Here is a 14,041-nt window from a genome sequence, read left to right on the forward strand (position 1 = left end):
CAACCTACTAAAATGTCTCTGCAGTTGGCAACCCAGAGCACTTGTGGGCTGGCTCGTGGTTATAGTGTACTAGAATACTCTCTAGTGGCGCGAGTGGCGAGGCGCAGGCGAGCCGTTTTCTAACAGACGCCATGAGATGGCGCCACCGCAACTTTTCATAGGCACAGGAATTCGCGTAGTTTTGAAAAGGTCGTCTGTCATCTTGCGTTTTTCATCTCATTTACTAATAAGAATCGCTCATTTATTACTTCTTGCTGTTCTCCGCCTGTCAGTTACAGTGACTAGGCTTGTTAATTATTGAAACGCGTCTGAAAACCACGTACCTAAGCAAGGATACAACATTCCTACTGTCGCGTCGTCTGCTAAACTCCGACTTGCAGAGTGATTTTTTGGCGCAAAACACCATCGCAGAATGACAAGCGGTCAGCATGACATACAGAGCAAATTATTTGCGCGACCATTGCTGTGGTTTGAAGATCAAGACCCGAAAGCAATGCCATTTAGTGTGTGTACTCACAGCCATTTATTGTCCACACACTTTCAGAAGTAAACCGTTTAAGCTAAATTTTATGCGGCATTTTGAGCTCATATATGGCTCAGAGAAGTCAATGGTCTTGTAAATATGATTGATTTACTGCTATGATGTGGGTTTTGGTGTTGTTTTTGATGTAGTAATAATTATAAAATTGATGTCACAGCTATGTACACATGAACACCATATGAAGCTTTTATTTACAACTGACTTCAGTGCAGAAATGATCAGAAAAAAATCTTGTTTGCAAAAATCCACAACTTCCCTGCCATTGCCTTGTTCAGCACCTACTCAATTTAAGGTGCTTTGACGCCTGCCGCTTGCTGTCGCTGGCTCGATTAATGCTCTTGGTGAAAAAATGCAGACGAGTAGTTAGGTAAAATGCAGTTATTTCTGCAGCTATGGTATGAGCGTGCTCAGGGCATCCAAGCTCAGTTTGCTGCTTTTGCTTAGCAAGGTCCAAAACATCAAGCACACTTTCAGAGTGCAGCTCTGAAAGGCTAAAGCAGGTTGTGAATGACTCTTCGAGGTCAGCCACAAATTTAAACAACTTGCTTGAAGGGTAAAGTAACCCACCATTGTCCTTTAAACGGACAAGCTCGGCCATGTTTAAATTGTCCGCTGCCTCCTTGGTGAGCAAAAGAAGGTTAAGACACCTTTCACAACCCGTTTTTAGAACGCATTTTCGTGCGACGTAACCAGCAATGTAAAAGGTTAGCCTGCAGTCGCTTGATGCCACAACAATGGAAGAATGGTCAGGCACAGCTTTTGTGAGCAGGGCGTCGGCTGCATCCAAGTTTCCGGCATCGAGAAATCTGTCAATGAGTTTCTCCCTCCCAGTGCAAGTGTCCTGCTCACCAGCATCTGCATTCAAGAGTGAACTTAAAACAGCAGGCTCGCAGTTTCCTCTCTACACAGAGTGTGCAAGATTGCTGAAGCTGAGACAGTTCACTGTAGCAATGAACTGCTGAGGTGTAGGATGAGTATTGCATCCCGATGACTGTCTGACGATGCCAAAAAGATGTTCCACGGGGTCTTGGCTCACCCTGCTTGTCATTACATACTTGAAACCAATGTGTTGAGTCAAATACTTCAACAGCGACAAGGTACTGCATAGAGTTACACGCAGTCCAGTTACTGTGGACTGGCTTAGAAAGCCCCGCTGCCCATTTGTGTGGCGTTCCCACTCTGACAGAAACGACAGAAAAGAATTCAACTTGTCGGCCGATGCAGAGTTCGGACGCAGTGCTTCAGCTGGAAAGCGTGACGTCATGACTTGTATAACACCATGAATGATCCTGCAAGAGCAATGTTAATGTTCAATTTCAATCACACTTAGGTATTTAACTTATTTACGACACATAAATAATAAAGCGTTCAGTTAGTCATGTGGTCGTGCACCAGTTCACTATAGCACACTGTATTAAGTGAGACTTGTTGTCAGGCAGGCTAGTCCCAGTTTGATCTAGGCTGTGGTTGAAGGTTAGGTTGACAAAATAAGGCATTTTCTTTGTACCTGGAGTAGTGGAGTTATCATTCTATGATATGCAATACTTACTCAAAAAAGTGAACTGTCGCTGTTATGCTGCCGCACAGAGGCTCTAACATGGCTTTTTGCAGCTGAAGCCCATGAATTACTTTTTCACTGAAGAGCTGGAACGCAAAGGAGACTCTCATTTTCTCGAAATTGTTAGGGTTCGTATGGCTGGATGTGATGCATGCATAGCCTGCAGGGTAACATTGCTTCCGTCCAGCTCCACAGCTTTTCGAATAGTTCGCATTGTCACCTGCAGGTAAGGCAAATCAGTAATTATTTACTGCCAGTTAGAATGACTGGAACAAAAATTACAGAAAACAGTTAAGCATGCCGCTTTGGCAAATACTTACTTGGCCCTTTGGTGTTTGGAAATCCAAGCTCAACAGCCGGTTTCGAAGGCACTTTATGAGGTGAGGGAAGTCTGACATGAAGAAAAGTTGACGGTGCTCGTCTACAGGATGTGGTGCACTGCATTTAATGTGGTCCAAAGATGCCTTGATGCCCATTAATGTCCACATCCGTCAGTTCCAACTTGCTCCGTTTGATGTTACGAACTCAACCTTCAGCCCTGCTTTTTCTGCCAAAATTATGGCTTCAATCATGATCTTCGTTAAGGTACTGCCGCAAATGTTCCCTCTTGTTGCAAATGCTGCAAGAATTTGGGTCCATTTTCCAACAAACGGTACGAAAACCAGAACCATTCCGTGATCGCATGGTGTGTGTTTGTCCTCAGTCGATGTAAACTTGCCGAGATCCACGAAACCATCTATGTGGCCAGCCGTTGTCACAGAAAGATGCTGAGAGAGCTTCATCTCATCGACAATAATTCCACCGTGGCGTGCATATTCATCCATTGTGGCCGTCTTTTCACTGATGACTTTGAAGATCTTTGGGCAGAAACCAAACCCTGTTCTGTAGGATTTCAAATATTTGCGTAGAGTTGTTTTACTCGGGAGTGACAGTATCTTTTCCTTCCTCAGGTGCTCATAAAGCCTGGCACTCTTCATTTTCATTATGAGGCACTCCAGGACCCATTCGTTAGAATACTGCATGCCTTTTGTGCTTTTTCTTGAAGCAGATTTAAACATGTGAAGTGTTGCTTCACGCTGTTTTGGAGGGAGACTTTCTATTCTAGAGGCAAATTCTTTCTCATTGATGTCTTTGTTTTTAGCTGCCATTGCTTTCAGTTGGCCCTTTAATGCAGTGGCACTGGTCTTCAAACGTTTTGTCTTCTGCCTTTGAAGTTTTAGACGCTGAGCAAGAGCTCCTTTCTTGGACACACGGGCTTTTAAGCTCGACTTTCGGGTCAGCAATAACTTTCGATGCGACTTGCACTCTGGGCAGATAAGTCCTGTCGATGAAAAAAAAAACGCAACTGTTTAAATGCTGGAATAAAGAATACATACATACGAGACTAGTACATGAAAGTCTCTTAAAATTACTTACCAACGGACGGGAGCACTTTATGCTGAAGACGCAGAGTCCGTTGCTGCATGTTGCTGCCTGAAGTTTCACCGTCAAGTTCGGTAACACCTGCCTATATTCATCATCCGTCATTGCTCCCTTGCAAACACAAGTTGCTTCGGCATCCTGCAGTACAGCTGCAGCGTCGCCAACAGAGGCAACTGTTTTTTCTGTGCACATCACTCCTTGGTAATAAATGTCAGCACAAACTTTGCCTCCGACAGGCTTGAAAACCACAGCTCGCTCATGCGTAATCACAAGCCTTGCTTGCATTTTCAAAGAAGACGTCGCAAAAATTAACCCGAAACGTTCGTCCTCGAAGCGGCACCAGCTCGTCGAAGGAGCGAGTCCACGGAGCGACTGAAACGAGAAAGGCGAGGATTCTGTAGCAGCCAGCTCTCCCGGCTCTTGATGTTCGTTGTCAGCGCTGTTCACGTCCTGACACGGCTTCTTGCTTCGTGGTGGAATTGTTTGACAAGCAGATCTTTTCCTTTCAGTCCTCTGTTTAGGGGTTTTAACAGAGAGGTAGGCTGGACACCCAGGCAGCAGCGTCGGAATGGCACCGGGAGCTAACGACGGCTTGCCTCTGGGTATATGCACTTCAACGCCGTCGATTACGTGAACGTAGTCGCGCAATATGAGGTGGGCTTCAAAATGGTGCTCACACACTGCTGATAGTTCCCTGAGGCTCTTGTCGTCCCTTCGCATGTTCCGCTCCCACTTCCCTCGCAACTCGTCGTCTCTTGGTGCGGCAAACAACGATGCTTTAGGCGCGCCCGGGTAGCCGGTGCGGCAGCCTGGCGCAAAACAGTGAGAATCAGTTCTTCTTGTTGCCATAACTTCGTTAAATTCCCTGACACTGATGCTACATAGTTCCTGCTCACTGCTATCCCTACTTAACAGCAAGATACGAACGCTAAAGTAAAATTAACTGCGTGACAGCGCGCGCGCGAAGCGAGCTAAATCACACACCGCATTGCCATGTGCTGCCAACGTGCGCGCCGGAGGCTAGGAAAAGGCGCAGCAGCGCCCCTGGCGGCCGTCAGTGTCAACTCGCTTCAGCCGATCTGGCCCCAGCAGCCACCGGTCGTGCCACTAGAAAGTATTCTAGTTCACTATACTCGTGGTATAATTTAGCAGCCAGTTTATTCGCGCACATAGAGGAAGGAAAGAACTCTGGAGAGGCAGTTACATCATTTGTGTAGCTGGCTCCTCCTGCTCCCTTCTTGGCCGCTGTATCAGCATGCTTGCGCATGCGCAGCAGGCATTGCAGCAGACAACAACGCTACGCCTAGCATTACTATTGGCTACGCCGTCGGGCAGACTCCCAGTAGTCCTTGCAAAAGCCCGTGATTTCTAGCGCACTTTGGCGTGCAGCTCGGATAACGAGGGCCTCTCCCAAGTTTTCCTTCTTCCATGTTTGCGCATCATGTCGGTTACATCAAAAAATTGCATCATGTCAGTCAGCCCTGAAGAGGGCTGAACAAGTATCTTCTGGGTTGAGAAACAAAAGCTTGAAGCAGGCCCAACAAGGTCAAGCTTTGTTGGAACAAGGAATTTCAGCCTTGCTGATGCACTTCGCGAGCTTGATGAATTAGTAAAAAAATTCCAAGAAGCATTGAGATACAGTTAAACCTAAACGTAATGAACCTCAATATAGTGAATTTCTCGATACTATGAAGTTTCTGAATTCCCCAGCACCTGCATTGAAGCGCATGTATTTCAGACCTCCATGTAACGAAGGTATTGCGGTGGTTGACCTTGGTGCAACGAACTGGCTACGCCATCTCTCTGTTAGCTAGTGCTGCTGAGCCACTCGAAATTTGGCAGAACCACGCAGAAGTTTCATGACGATAAAGCACCGACATAAGACGAACGCCAATTGCAGCCAGCGGCTGCAGTTGACACAACGTGCCATGCTCCAGCGCCATCGGTGCATCTCTGGCACTTTCTCTTTTGGAACGTCATGCTACGTGGCATTACAACAGTTCATGCTCAAAAGCACCGAAAAAATAATAGGTCATAGCAAAAAAAGGAAAAGACACAAGCAGTGCACGACCATCGCTGCCGCGTGGCTGCTCGTGTGATTCCGATGCCGATAGCTCTCAAGCATTGGGAGCGGGGACGGTGGAGAGCACAGGCAACGCAAGGTGAGGAGTTCGTTTCCAGGGGCAACAGCAAGGGGATAACCGAGAGGATAACCGAGAGAGGGAACATGCAGGAAGAAGCATGTGCCTCTGCGGCGAGGCCGCGGTGCCCCTACCCGCCCTCCCCACCCCACGCGGAGCAGCATTGCGTGAGCCGCGGCGGGGGTGCCGGCTGCTGCCGCAGTTAGCGCGATCGCGAAACGTTTCTCCGTGTTTCTTACTTCGAGTAACGCTGTTTTTGTAAACATTTTCAATATGATTTCACCTACATTTATTTCTTATTTTAGTTTCAGTTATGCAGTGTGCTTTCGACTGTTCTCGCAGAAACTGCAAGTAACGAAAAATCCCACTTTTTTTAATTTCTTTATAACCAGGTTTAAATTGAGCCAATGAAAAAAAAGAATGTTTCTAGTGAGCGTGTTCTTCAGACATTTAGTCAAGCATGCTTGGCTGAACTCGCGTGCAAGACAGTGTCAGGATTAATAAAATTTTTTGTCACTTTTTTCAACAGCTGTTTTTTCTTTCTAGCTACACATGGCTGAACTTTATCTCATTAGGAACAAAATCTTTTGGGTGACTCCTTTTATTCCATTTGTGCTGCTCCCGGGTTGCTCCAGGATTACCGTTCTGATACAAAGGTTCTCCAAAATGAATATTTTTCTGCTCCAAAAATTGCTCCAGAACTTGAAATGCAGTTTGCCTTTGATGTCCCTTTAAGCTTGTTTAAGATGTCTGCCGCCCTCCCATACTTGGAGGATTGTGAATGTTGCAGCCTTTATTGGTCTTCTGGTCAAGAACCCAACACCTTTTTCTTTCCTGCACAGAGCGTGGACGTTTGATGGATCTCCAACCTAGTCACTGTTTAATGGCTTTCGTGCATGATGTAATTTGGCACCGTTGCATGCGATTCTGCTTGCAGACCGCAACGGTGACCTAGTGGTCTGAGCATCTGCCTCGCATGCGGGAGGTGTGGGGTTCGATCCCCAGTGCCGCCGGGTAGCCACCGGTGATGCAGTGGGTTCAAGCTTTCCCCTGCCTGGTGCTCGGCTTCTTTAGGGTGCAGTGCTTGGGAAATGGGTGTCTGACCCTACCTTGAGTCGAAGAAAAGTACCCTGTGCCATGGCGCTCTTTGGTCACAGCCGATGAAACACATAACTTCTATAAAACGTCTTCAAACAACTCCAAACATTAGCCGCGTCCAACTCTAGATTGATATGTTTAAAAAACATCTCATAAAATAATGGAGGCTTATCCACAAACGTTTTAAAAACACACTGACAAAAGAGGTTTATTCACAGACATTTTAAAAACATACTGATAATAGAGGTTTATTCACCAATGTTTTGAAAACTTTTCTAAATATACACTTTCCACTCAATGTTTTAAAAATTTCTCTGACGAGAAGTCTACTCGAGAACGTATGCAGGTATGAAACTTCTCAGTGTAAGAGAAATTTGGAAGGTGGCCCCTGCAAAGCAAGCATCCTGCTACTTCCAGTTTTAATGCCAAGCAATTCAGCTTTCTTTATTGGACACTTATATAATAAACTATGGCAGAGACTGACGAAGCGGATTTTCTTGCCTCATTTGCATGTGTATTTATGCTGCAAAGGGCAGCTGCCTGCCCTTTACAGTTCAAGCTATACTGCAAATATCTGAGTAAACAAAATCTGCAGCTCTAAAAAAAGCATGAGCACTAAACCTAATGAAATAGCCCCGTAAAAGAAAGAAACAATGGGTCCAGTTGGGCATACCATTTGGTTCCAATTGGAACCATTTGGATCCAATTGGTCAGCCAGTTGGACTCATGAATCCAACTGGGTAGTCCATTTGGTTTCCCGAGTTCCAGCTGGGCATTCCAATTGGTTCTGCTTTCCAACTGGATTACCCAACTGGTTTTTGAGTTTCCAATTGATTTTGGCACTTCCAGTTGGGTTGCCCAACTGTAACCATTTTAAATCAATTGGGGCTTCCAGTTGGAACCAAGAAAACCAATTGGAAGTTGATGTCCCAACTGGAAGCTCCAGTTGGTTCCAACTGGACAATCCAATTGGAAAGTCTGTGCGTAAGTGACTGATGTTCTTCATTCTGTGTATATGTTTAGCTGGCTATAAAACAGAATGCTAGGCTAATTGTGTTCTTGTAAAAGAGATATTAATAGCTTAATCTCTTGAATTATTTTCATCACTTCCACCATCACTGTGGGCATTCTTAAATTAGATAACTTCGCTTAATGTTCACTCGCCACTGGCTCCAGCTAGACGGTCTCATCGGTGGTGTATATTAGTGACTGAAAAAGTGTGCTCTGTGGATATACGTCAAGAACTTGTGTTGGTACACAGCGTTTGACTCTCTGTGTGTAATGCATACTTGCTAGTCTCTCTTGGTTTTCCTAACGGCATGTATTTATAATTTCAGGTCCCTTGTAGAAATGTTGGCAGCAGTCTCACAGAAGTCATAGAATAAAGGCCAATTGGTTCCAATATAATTCTATATTTTTTTTTTTTGCTGACCAGTTCAAACCATTTGAGTCAAATAGGTATGGCAATTGCGTTCAATTGGTGGTCCATTCGGCCTGGTTGGGTGAACCAATTATTTCTAACTGGAAGCACCATTTGGACTCAATTGGTGGAGCCCAATGGGTGGCGAAAACACAATTGGTTTTCGATCCATTGGTTTCAACTGGACCCCCCCCTTTTTTTTTTACTGGGATCCCACTGGTTGATTCTAGAGGGCTCTAAATATGTAGCATACTGATATTGAGTCTACAGGCTTCATGAAAGCAGCCATTTTCAAAAAATAAAAATGCCTAAATATGTTAAATTCTGAGCGAGTTCTTACGAAGAAGTTTTCTAGATCTTTTCTGGCGGAGCATCAGCAGGTATATAGCACCCCTTTTTGCCTCATTGTCTAGAGAACATCTGAAAATAAATTTGTACTAGACATTACCGTATACTTTAGTAGACATTTGTTACATGTTGCGTAGCACTTCTTGTGTTTCGTGGGAGATGCCCTTGTGCCAGAAAAATCCATCATCATCATCATCATCATAATAATTCTGCTTGCATCAACAGCAAAATTTTATTTGCCGCTAGTTTATAACATTTTTACTTTATTCATTTACTTCAGCATTTGGTGGTGTCGAAACTAACTTGACCTCTGTTTTCTCCAGCATTCACATGACGAAATGCACAATGGACGGCCATTGGAGGTGGCGCCGCCGACAAAGAGACGGCACTCGGTTCACCAAATGAGTGAGGGTGGCCCCTTTAATGGATTGGAAGAAGAGGAAGAAGTTTGCAGAAAACGCAGCAGGCCAGAAATAGTCTCTCTAACGTCCCCACTCACTCCTCCACACAGCGTGCCAGAGAGGCTTAGCAGGGAAGCATCGCCCATCCCGGCCCCACGGCTGAGCAAGCACAGCCGCTTGCCTAGACCGGTAGAGGTTCAGGAAACATCGCCCATCCCGGCCCCACGGCTTAGCAAGGACAGCCGCTTGCCTAGACCGGTGGAGGTACAGGAAGCATCGCCCACCCCGGCCTCACAGCTGACCGACAACAGCTGCTTGCCTAGACCGGTAGAGGTACAGGAAGCATCGCCCACCCTGGCCCCACAACTAACTGAGAACAGCTGCTTGCCTAGACCGGTAGAGGTACAGGAAGCATCGCCCACCCCGGCCTCACAGCTGAATGACAACAGCTGCTTGCCTAGACCGGTAGAGGTACAGGAAGCATCGCCCACCCTGGTCCCACGGCTCATTGAGAAGAGCTGCTTGCCTAGACCGGTAGAGGTACAGGAAGGGAAGCGTGAAGAAGCATTTGCATACATGCAATTCCTGCAAAGTCCTGCACATGCTCAGCTGGGGGAGTTGGCGTTGTCCGAAATCTCTCTTTCCAAGGAAGTGAGGGCTTTTCTGGACCAGCTCAGGACGTTGGCCTCACTCTCCGAGCAGTCCGACTCTGTGGCGGTGCTCGTGTCGAATACTGAGCACAACACGTTCTTGTGCGCCGTCCTCACCCTGCTGAGCAGGTGCAAGACAAACCTCATCGTGAAGTTCTGCCAGGGGAAGTGCAAGGCCCCCTTGTTCACCAAGATGGAAAATCTGCTGCTCATCGCTATGGCGCATGCCGCACCGGATCGGCAGGCGGCACTCCTGTTCGTGCTGATAGCCCGCTTTTGTAGCATCTGGCAGCCAAAAAGTCTGCTGCCACAGGCCGCATACGTGCGGTTCATGTTTGCGCTGTGCCGCAGCCTTGGTGAGCGTGCAGTAGCCCGTGACATGATCTGGGAGCTCATGCGCTCTGACCGGGCTTCGTTCCTGGTGGCCTCAGCAGTGGGTGCCTGGCCTGGTCTGTTTGATGCCCTGTCACCAGGTAAGGAACTGGATTCGTCATCTGCAGTAGTAAGCTGAACTGGCACTGCTCGAAGCACTATTTCCACTTATGCCTTGAAACTCGGCAGTGGTAGTTGCCTGAAATGGATGGAACTATAGGCAGGCACATTGTGTTTTACTGGAAGAGTGTGCATACTCACAGTTAGGACGCACTTGCAGAAAAATTGTTTTGGCTGCCAAGCCTTTTAGAGTGAGCCAATTGGGAGGAGTCAGGCCCTGAGTGCATGTCCACATATCTTAAATGTTTTGTGGTGTTCTTCCGTGCAGGTAGGAACCAAGGCAGTGGCAGTGAAACACGCTGAAGGAATATTTTTATTCCATTAACAAAGTACAAATGAGTGTCAGCACAGCTTGGCTGCTGTCAGCGATAAGCTAGCATGAACTGAAACAATTGCACTCGGCGCTGCGGTATATAAACTGTTATCATGGAGGCGTGTCAAAGTAGTGCACATGTCAATATTAGTCGGCACACAACCAGTACTACAGTTTTCTTTTACAGTGAATATTTTTATTACTGTAAACAGTACACTGCAGTATAGGTATAAAAATATGTTTGCTGTAATTATGTTCATAAACTCCTAAAAACTTGTATGTTGCTAGAAGTGCTGGCGCAGTGTTACCATATTTACACGATTGTATTTACACGATTGTATTTACACGATTGTGAGTCGACCCTTTTTTTGAAATTTAAAATTCTGAAGTGGGGGCGTCGACTTACAATCGAAACGAAACCTTGCACTGCCAATAAAAAGAAAAACAATCTATCAGGGACGCTACTGCGATGTTAGAAGTTTTTGTTTGCTCTATGGCTCCAAGCGTAGCATTCAGGTATTCCGCGTGCTTTTTGGCCAGGATTTTTTATTTTTTATTTTTACTGCGCACTGCACCGTTACCCACCGCGATGGTTCAGTGCTACTGAACAGGATACCCGGGTTAGAACCTGACCGCGGCGGCAGCGTTTTGATGGAAGCGAAACGCAAAGGCGCCTGTGTGCTGTGCGATGTCAGTACAGCAGGTTAAAGATCCCCAGGTGGTCGAAATTAGCGGCGCTTCTGGGGAATGCCGATGTGTGCTGGAAGAGCCGATGCTTTTGACTCGACTGCAGGCAGCTTGCTTTGCCATGAGCTCTCCAGGTTCGAAAAGCATTCGGCGCTCATTTACTGCAGCGTTCAAGAGGGAGGCCATCATTTACGCCGAAGAAACCAACAACTGTGCGGCGGGCCGCAAGTTCGACGTTTCTGAACGGTTGGTGCGGGAGTGGCGGAAGCAGCGAGACAAAATTTTCTATTGCGACTCCAAGCGAAGAGGTTTCCGTGGGCCGAAGTCGGGACGCTTTCTGGAGCTGGAGGTCAAGCTTGCAGCGTATGTCACCGAAATACGTGATCGGTTCCTTCCAGTGACATGCGAAATGTTCACGCAACAAGGCCGGGTCTTTGCTGCGGAAGCTGGAATACTCCGAACAGACTTCAAACCCAGCAGGGCTTGGGCTTCGAAATTTATGAAGAGGGCTGGCTTCTCTCTTCGTCGGCGTACTAGTGTATGCCAGAAGCTGCCTGCTGCTTGCAAGGAGAAAGTTCTCGCCTTCCATAGGCACTACCTCAAGCTCCGCGACTCGCGGCAATACCTGCTCGGCCAAATCGGCAATGCGGACCAAACTCCCGTCTACTTCGACATGACGAGCAACACAACAGTGAGCGTGAGGGGAGCTCGCGAGGTTAAGCTTCTCATGACAGGAAACGAGAAACTTCGGTTCACTGTTATGCTATCATGCTTGGCAGATGGCACAAAGCTCCGACCGTACATCCTCTTCAGAAGAAAAACTATGCCAAAGGAAATGTTCCCGAATGGTGTGATTGTGCGAGTGAACGAAAAAGGCTTTATGACGGACGACTTAGTTATTGATTGGTACCGTCGGGTGTGGCTTTTGAGGCCAGGGGCATCCCTCAAAAATCGCAATCCGAACCTCCTCGTGCTGGACTCATTTCGCGACCACCTTACCGTGAAAGTGAAGGCAGAGCTCCAAAAAGAAGATACAGATATGCTGGTGATTCCTGGCGGTCTGACGGGGCAGCTGCAGCCGCTAGACGTTGGCATTAACAAGCCATTCAAGGACTTGCTCCGGCGTGAGTACGAGTGGCTGGCGGCAGAAGGGCGGGAACATACGCCAACGGGGAGCGTGAAGAGAGCCTCCCTGGCGGCTGTGTGCGGGTGGGTGATTTCCGCTTGGGCGGCCATTCCACGCAATGTCGCGGTGCGGTCGTGGTCTGGATATATCGCCAGAATTTCGCTGGGCCATCTCTGCCAGCTGATTTTATTTCATGGAGGAGCTTTCTGTTAACTGCCAGCATCTTCTGTTGTACCAAAGCGACCATATGCTTTTTCGCTTCAACGTATGCCTCCCACAGCCTATTTATTATTTCAGGTGTGCCCCACAGTGTGGCATGTCGAAGCTCTCTACAAGTGACTTTACGTTGCTTTAGGGCATTGGACACCTCTTTGTCCCACCATGCTTTAGGTCTATGTCTTCTGGATTGGCCGGCTAGCTTTTACTGCAGTTATTGCCTTTTTTACCCAGAGAGACACTTCAGCCAGTGGCTAAAGCTGACACGGTGACCCTGCGAGAACCAACCACAGGGGAGGAGTACGTGGAAGCAGCCTTCCTGGGCTGCATTGAAACACATATGGCCCACCAGTTCCAATCCCTGATAGGCCAGGATAGTGCAGCACTACCACCCGCAAGCCCACCTGTCAAATCGGGATGTGACACAGTCACAGAGGGGGAGCTGAAGCGAGCACTGCGACACGTGGCGCGAAGCTCGGCAGTAGGGCTGGATGGCATACCACCATTACTAATAAAAAAGATGGAGAAAAGAACACGGGAACAGCTCAGGGAAGCCTTGAACTATGTAATGACCACAGACACTGCTCGGTGCTCAAGGATACAGCTGGTACTAAAGAGAGGAGGAGACAAGGCCCTCTTGAAAAGCTATAGACCCATTGCAATAACATCTGCATTGTATCGCTTGTTTTGCCACATTCTGCGAGCTCGCATACAGAGATGAGCGGAAAATGCTCAAATTCTGGGCGAACTGCAAAATGGCTTTCGACCCAATCGCCGACTGGAAGACAACCTTTTCGTTGTGACATCTTCAATTGAGATCGCCGCCAAAGAGAAGTGAGAGCTGGTACTGGGCTTTCTGGATATAGCCCAGGCATACGACTCAGTGAAGCACGATCGACTGTGGGAGGTCCTGGAGGCACAGGCTATCCCAGAACCGCTACTACACTTGGTGAAGGCTTTATACACTGAAACCCAGGCTGTGATCCACTGGGGGGCCTCAACCACCAGGCCAATCAGCGTGTCTAGGGGATTGCGTCAGGGCTGCCCTATGTCGCCAATCCTGTTCATGTTGTTTATCTCGGGGATGGAGCAGCGCCTTGTGGAGAGCGGAGTTGGGTTCAGCCTCACCTACATGAGGGATGGCGCCACTCGTACTCGCAGGCTACCAGCCCTCCTGTATGCAGACGATATTGTCACGGTGTTGGTGACAAGAGGGAACCTGTTAGAAGGCAGGGCTCGGCAGCACGTCCTTCAGTTGGCGAGACGGCGAACTTCAACGTCTTTCAAAACGAGAGCACCACGAGCGTCGTCTTCTTTCCGAGCGCCACGAACGCCACCTGGCATTCCTCCCCTCTTAAAAAAAAAACACGCGCAGAAGAGCGCGCGAACAGAAGCACACACACAAGCACACACAAGCACAATTAATCACACAAGAGAGGCACGAAGATTCTGGGTGGGTCCCCGTGCCAAATACGGCTTCAGGCGCAAAACATGGACGATCTCTGGACGGGGCTTTCGACGGGTTCTCTGCTGGGAAAGTTCAGCGTCCGGTTCTACCTCGTAATTAACGTCGCTGACGCGCCGCAAGACTTTGTAGGGACCGAAATAGCGGCAAATGAGTTTTTCGG

General features: G+C 47.7%; 1 protein-coding gene across 1 annotated transcript in view; it reads left to right on the forward strand.

The window, feature by feature from the left end:
• The window catches only part of LOC144111888 (uncharacterized), a 49,494-nt gene that overhangs the window by 11,996 nt on the left and 23,457 nt on the right, over window positions 1-14,041 (forward strand). Inside the window, exon 3 of the mRNA XM_077644916.1 lies at window positions 8,852-10,052. Coding sequence (XP_077501042.1) covers window positions 8,852-10,052 — 1,201 coding nt within the window. The remainder of the gene's footprint in view (window positions 1-8,851; window positions 10,053-14,041) is intronic.

This window comes from Amblyomma americanum, unplaced genomic scaffold (assembly GCF_052857255.1).
Source record: "Amblyomma americanum isolate KBUSLIRL-KWMA unplaced genomic scaffold, ASM5285725v1 scaffold_12, whole genome shotgun sequence".
Lineage (NCBI taxonomy): Eukaryota > Metazoa > Arthropoda > Arachnida > Ixodida > Ixodidae > Amblyomma > Amblyomma americanum.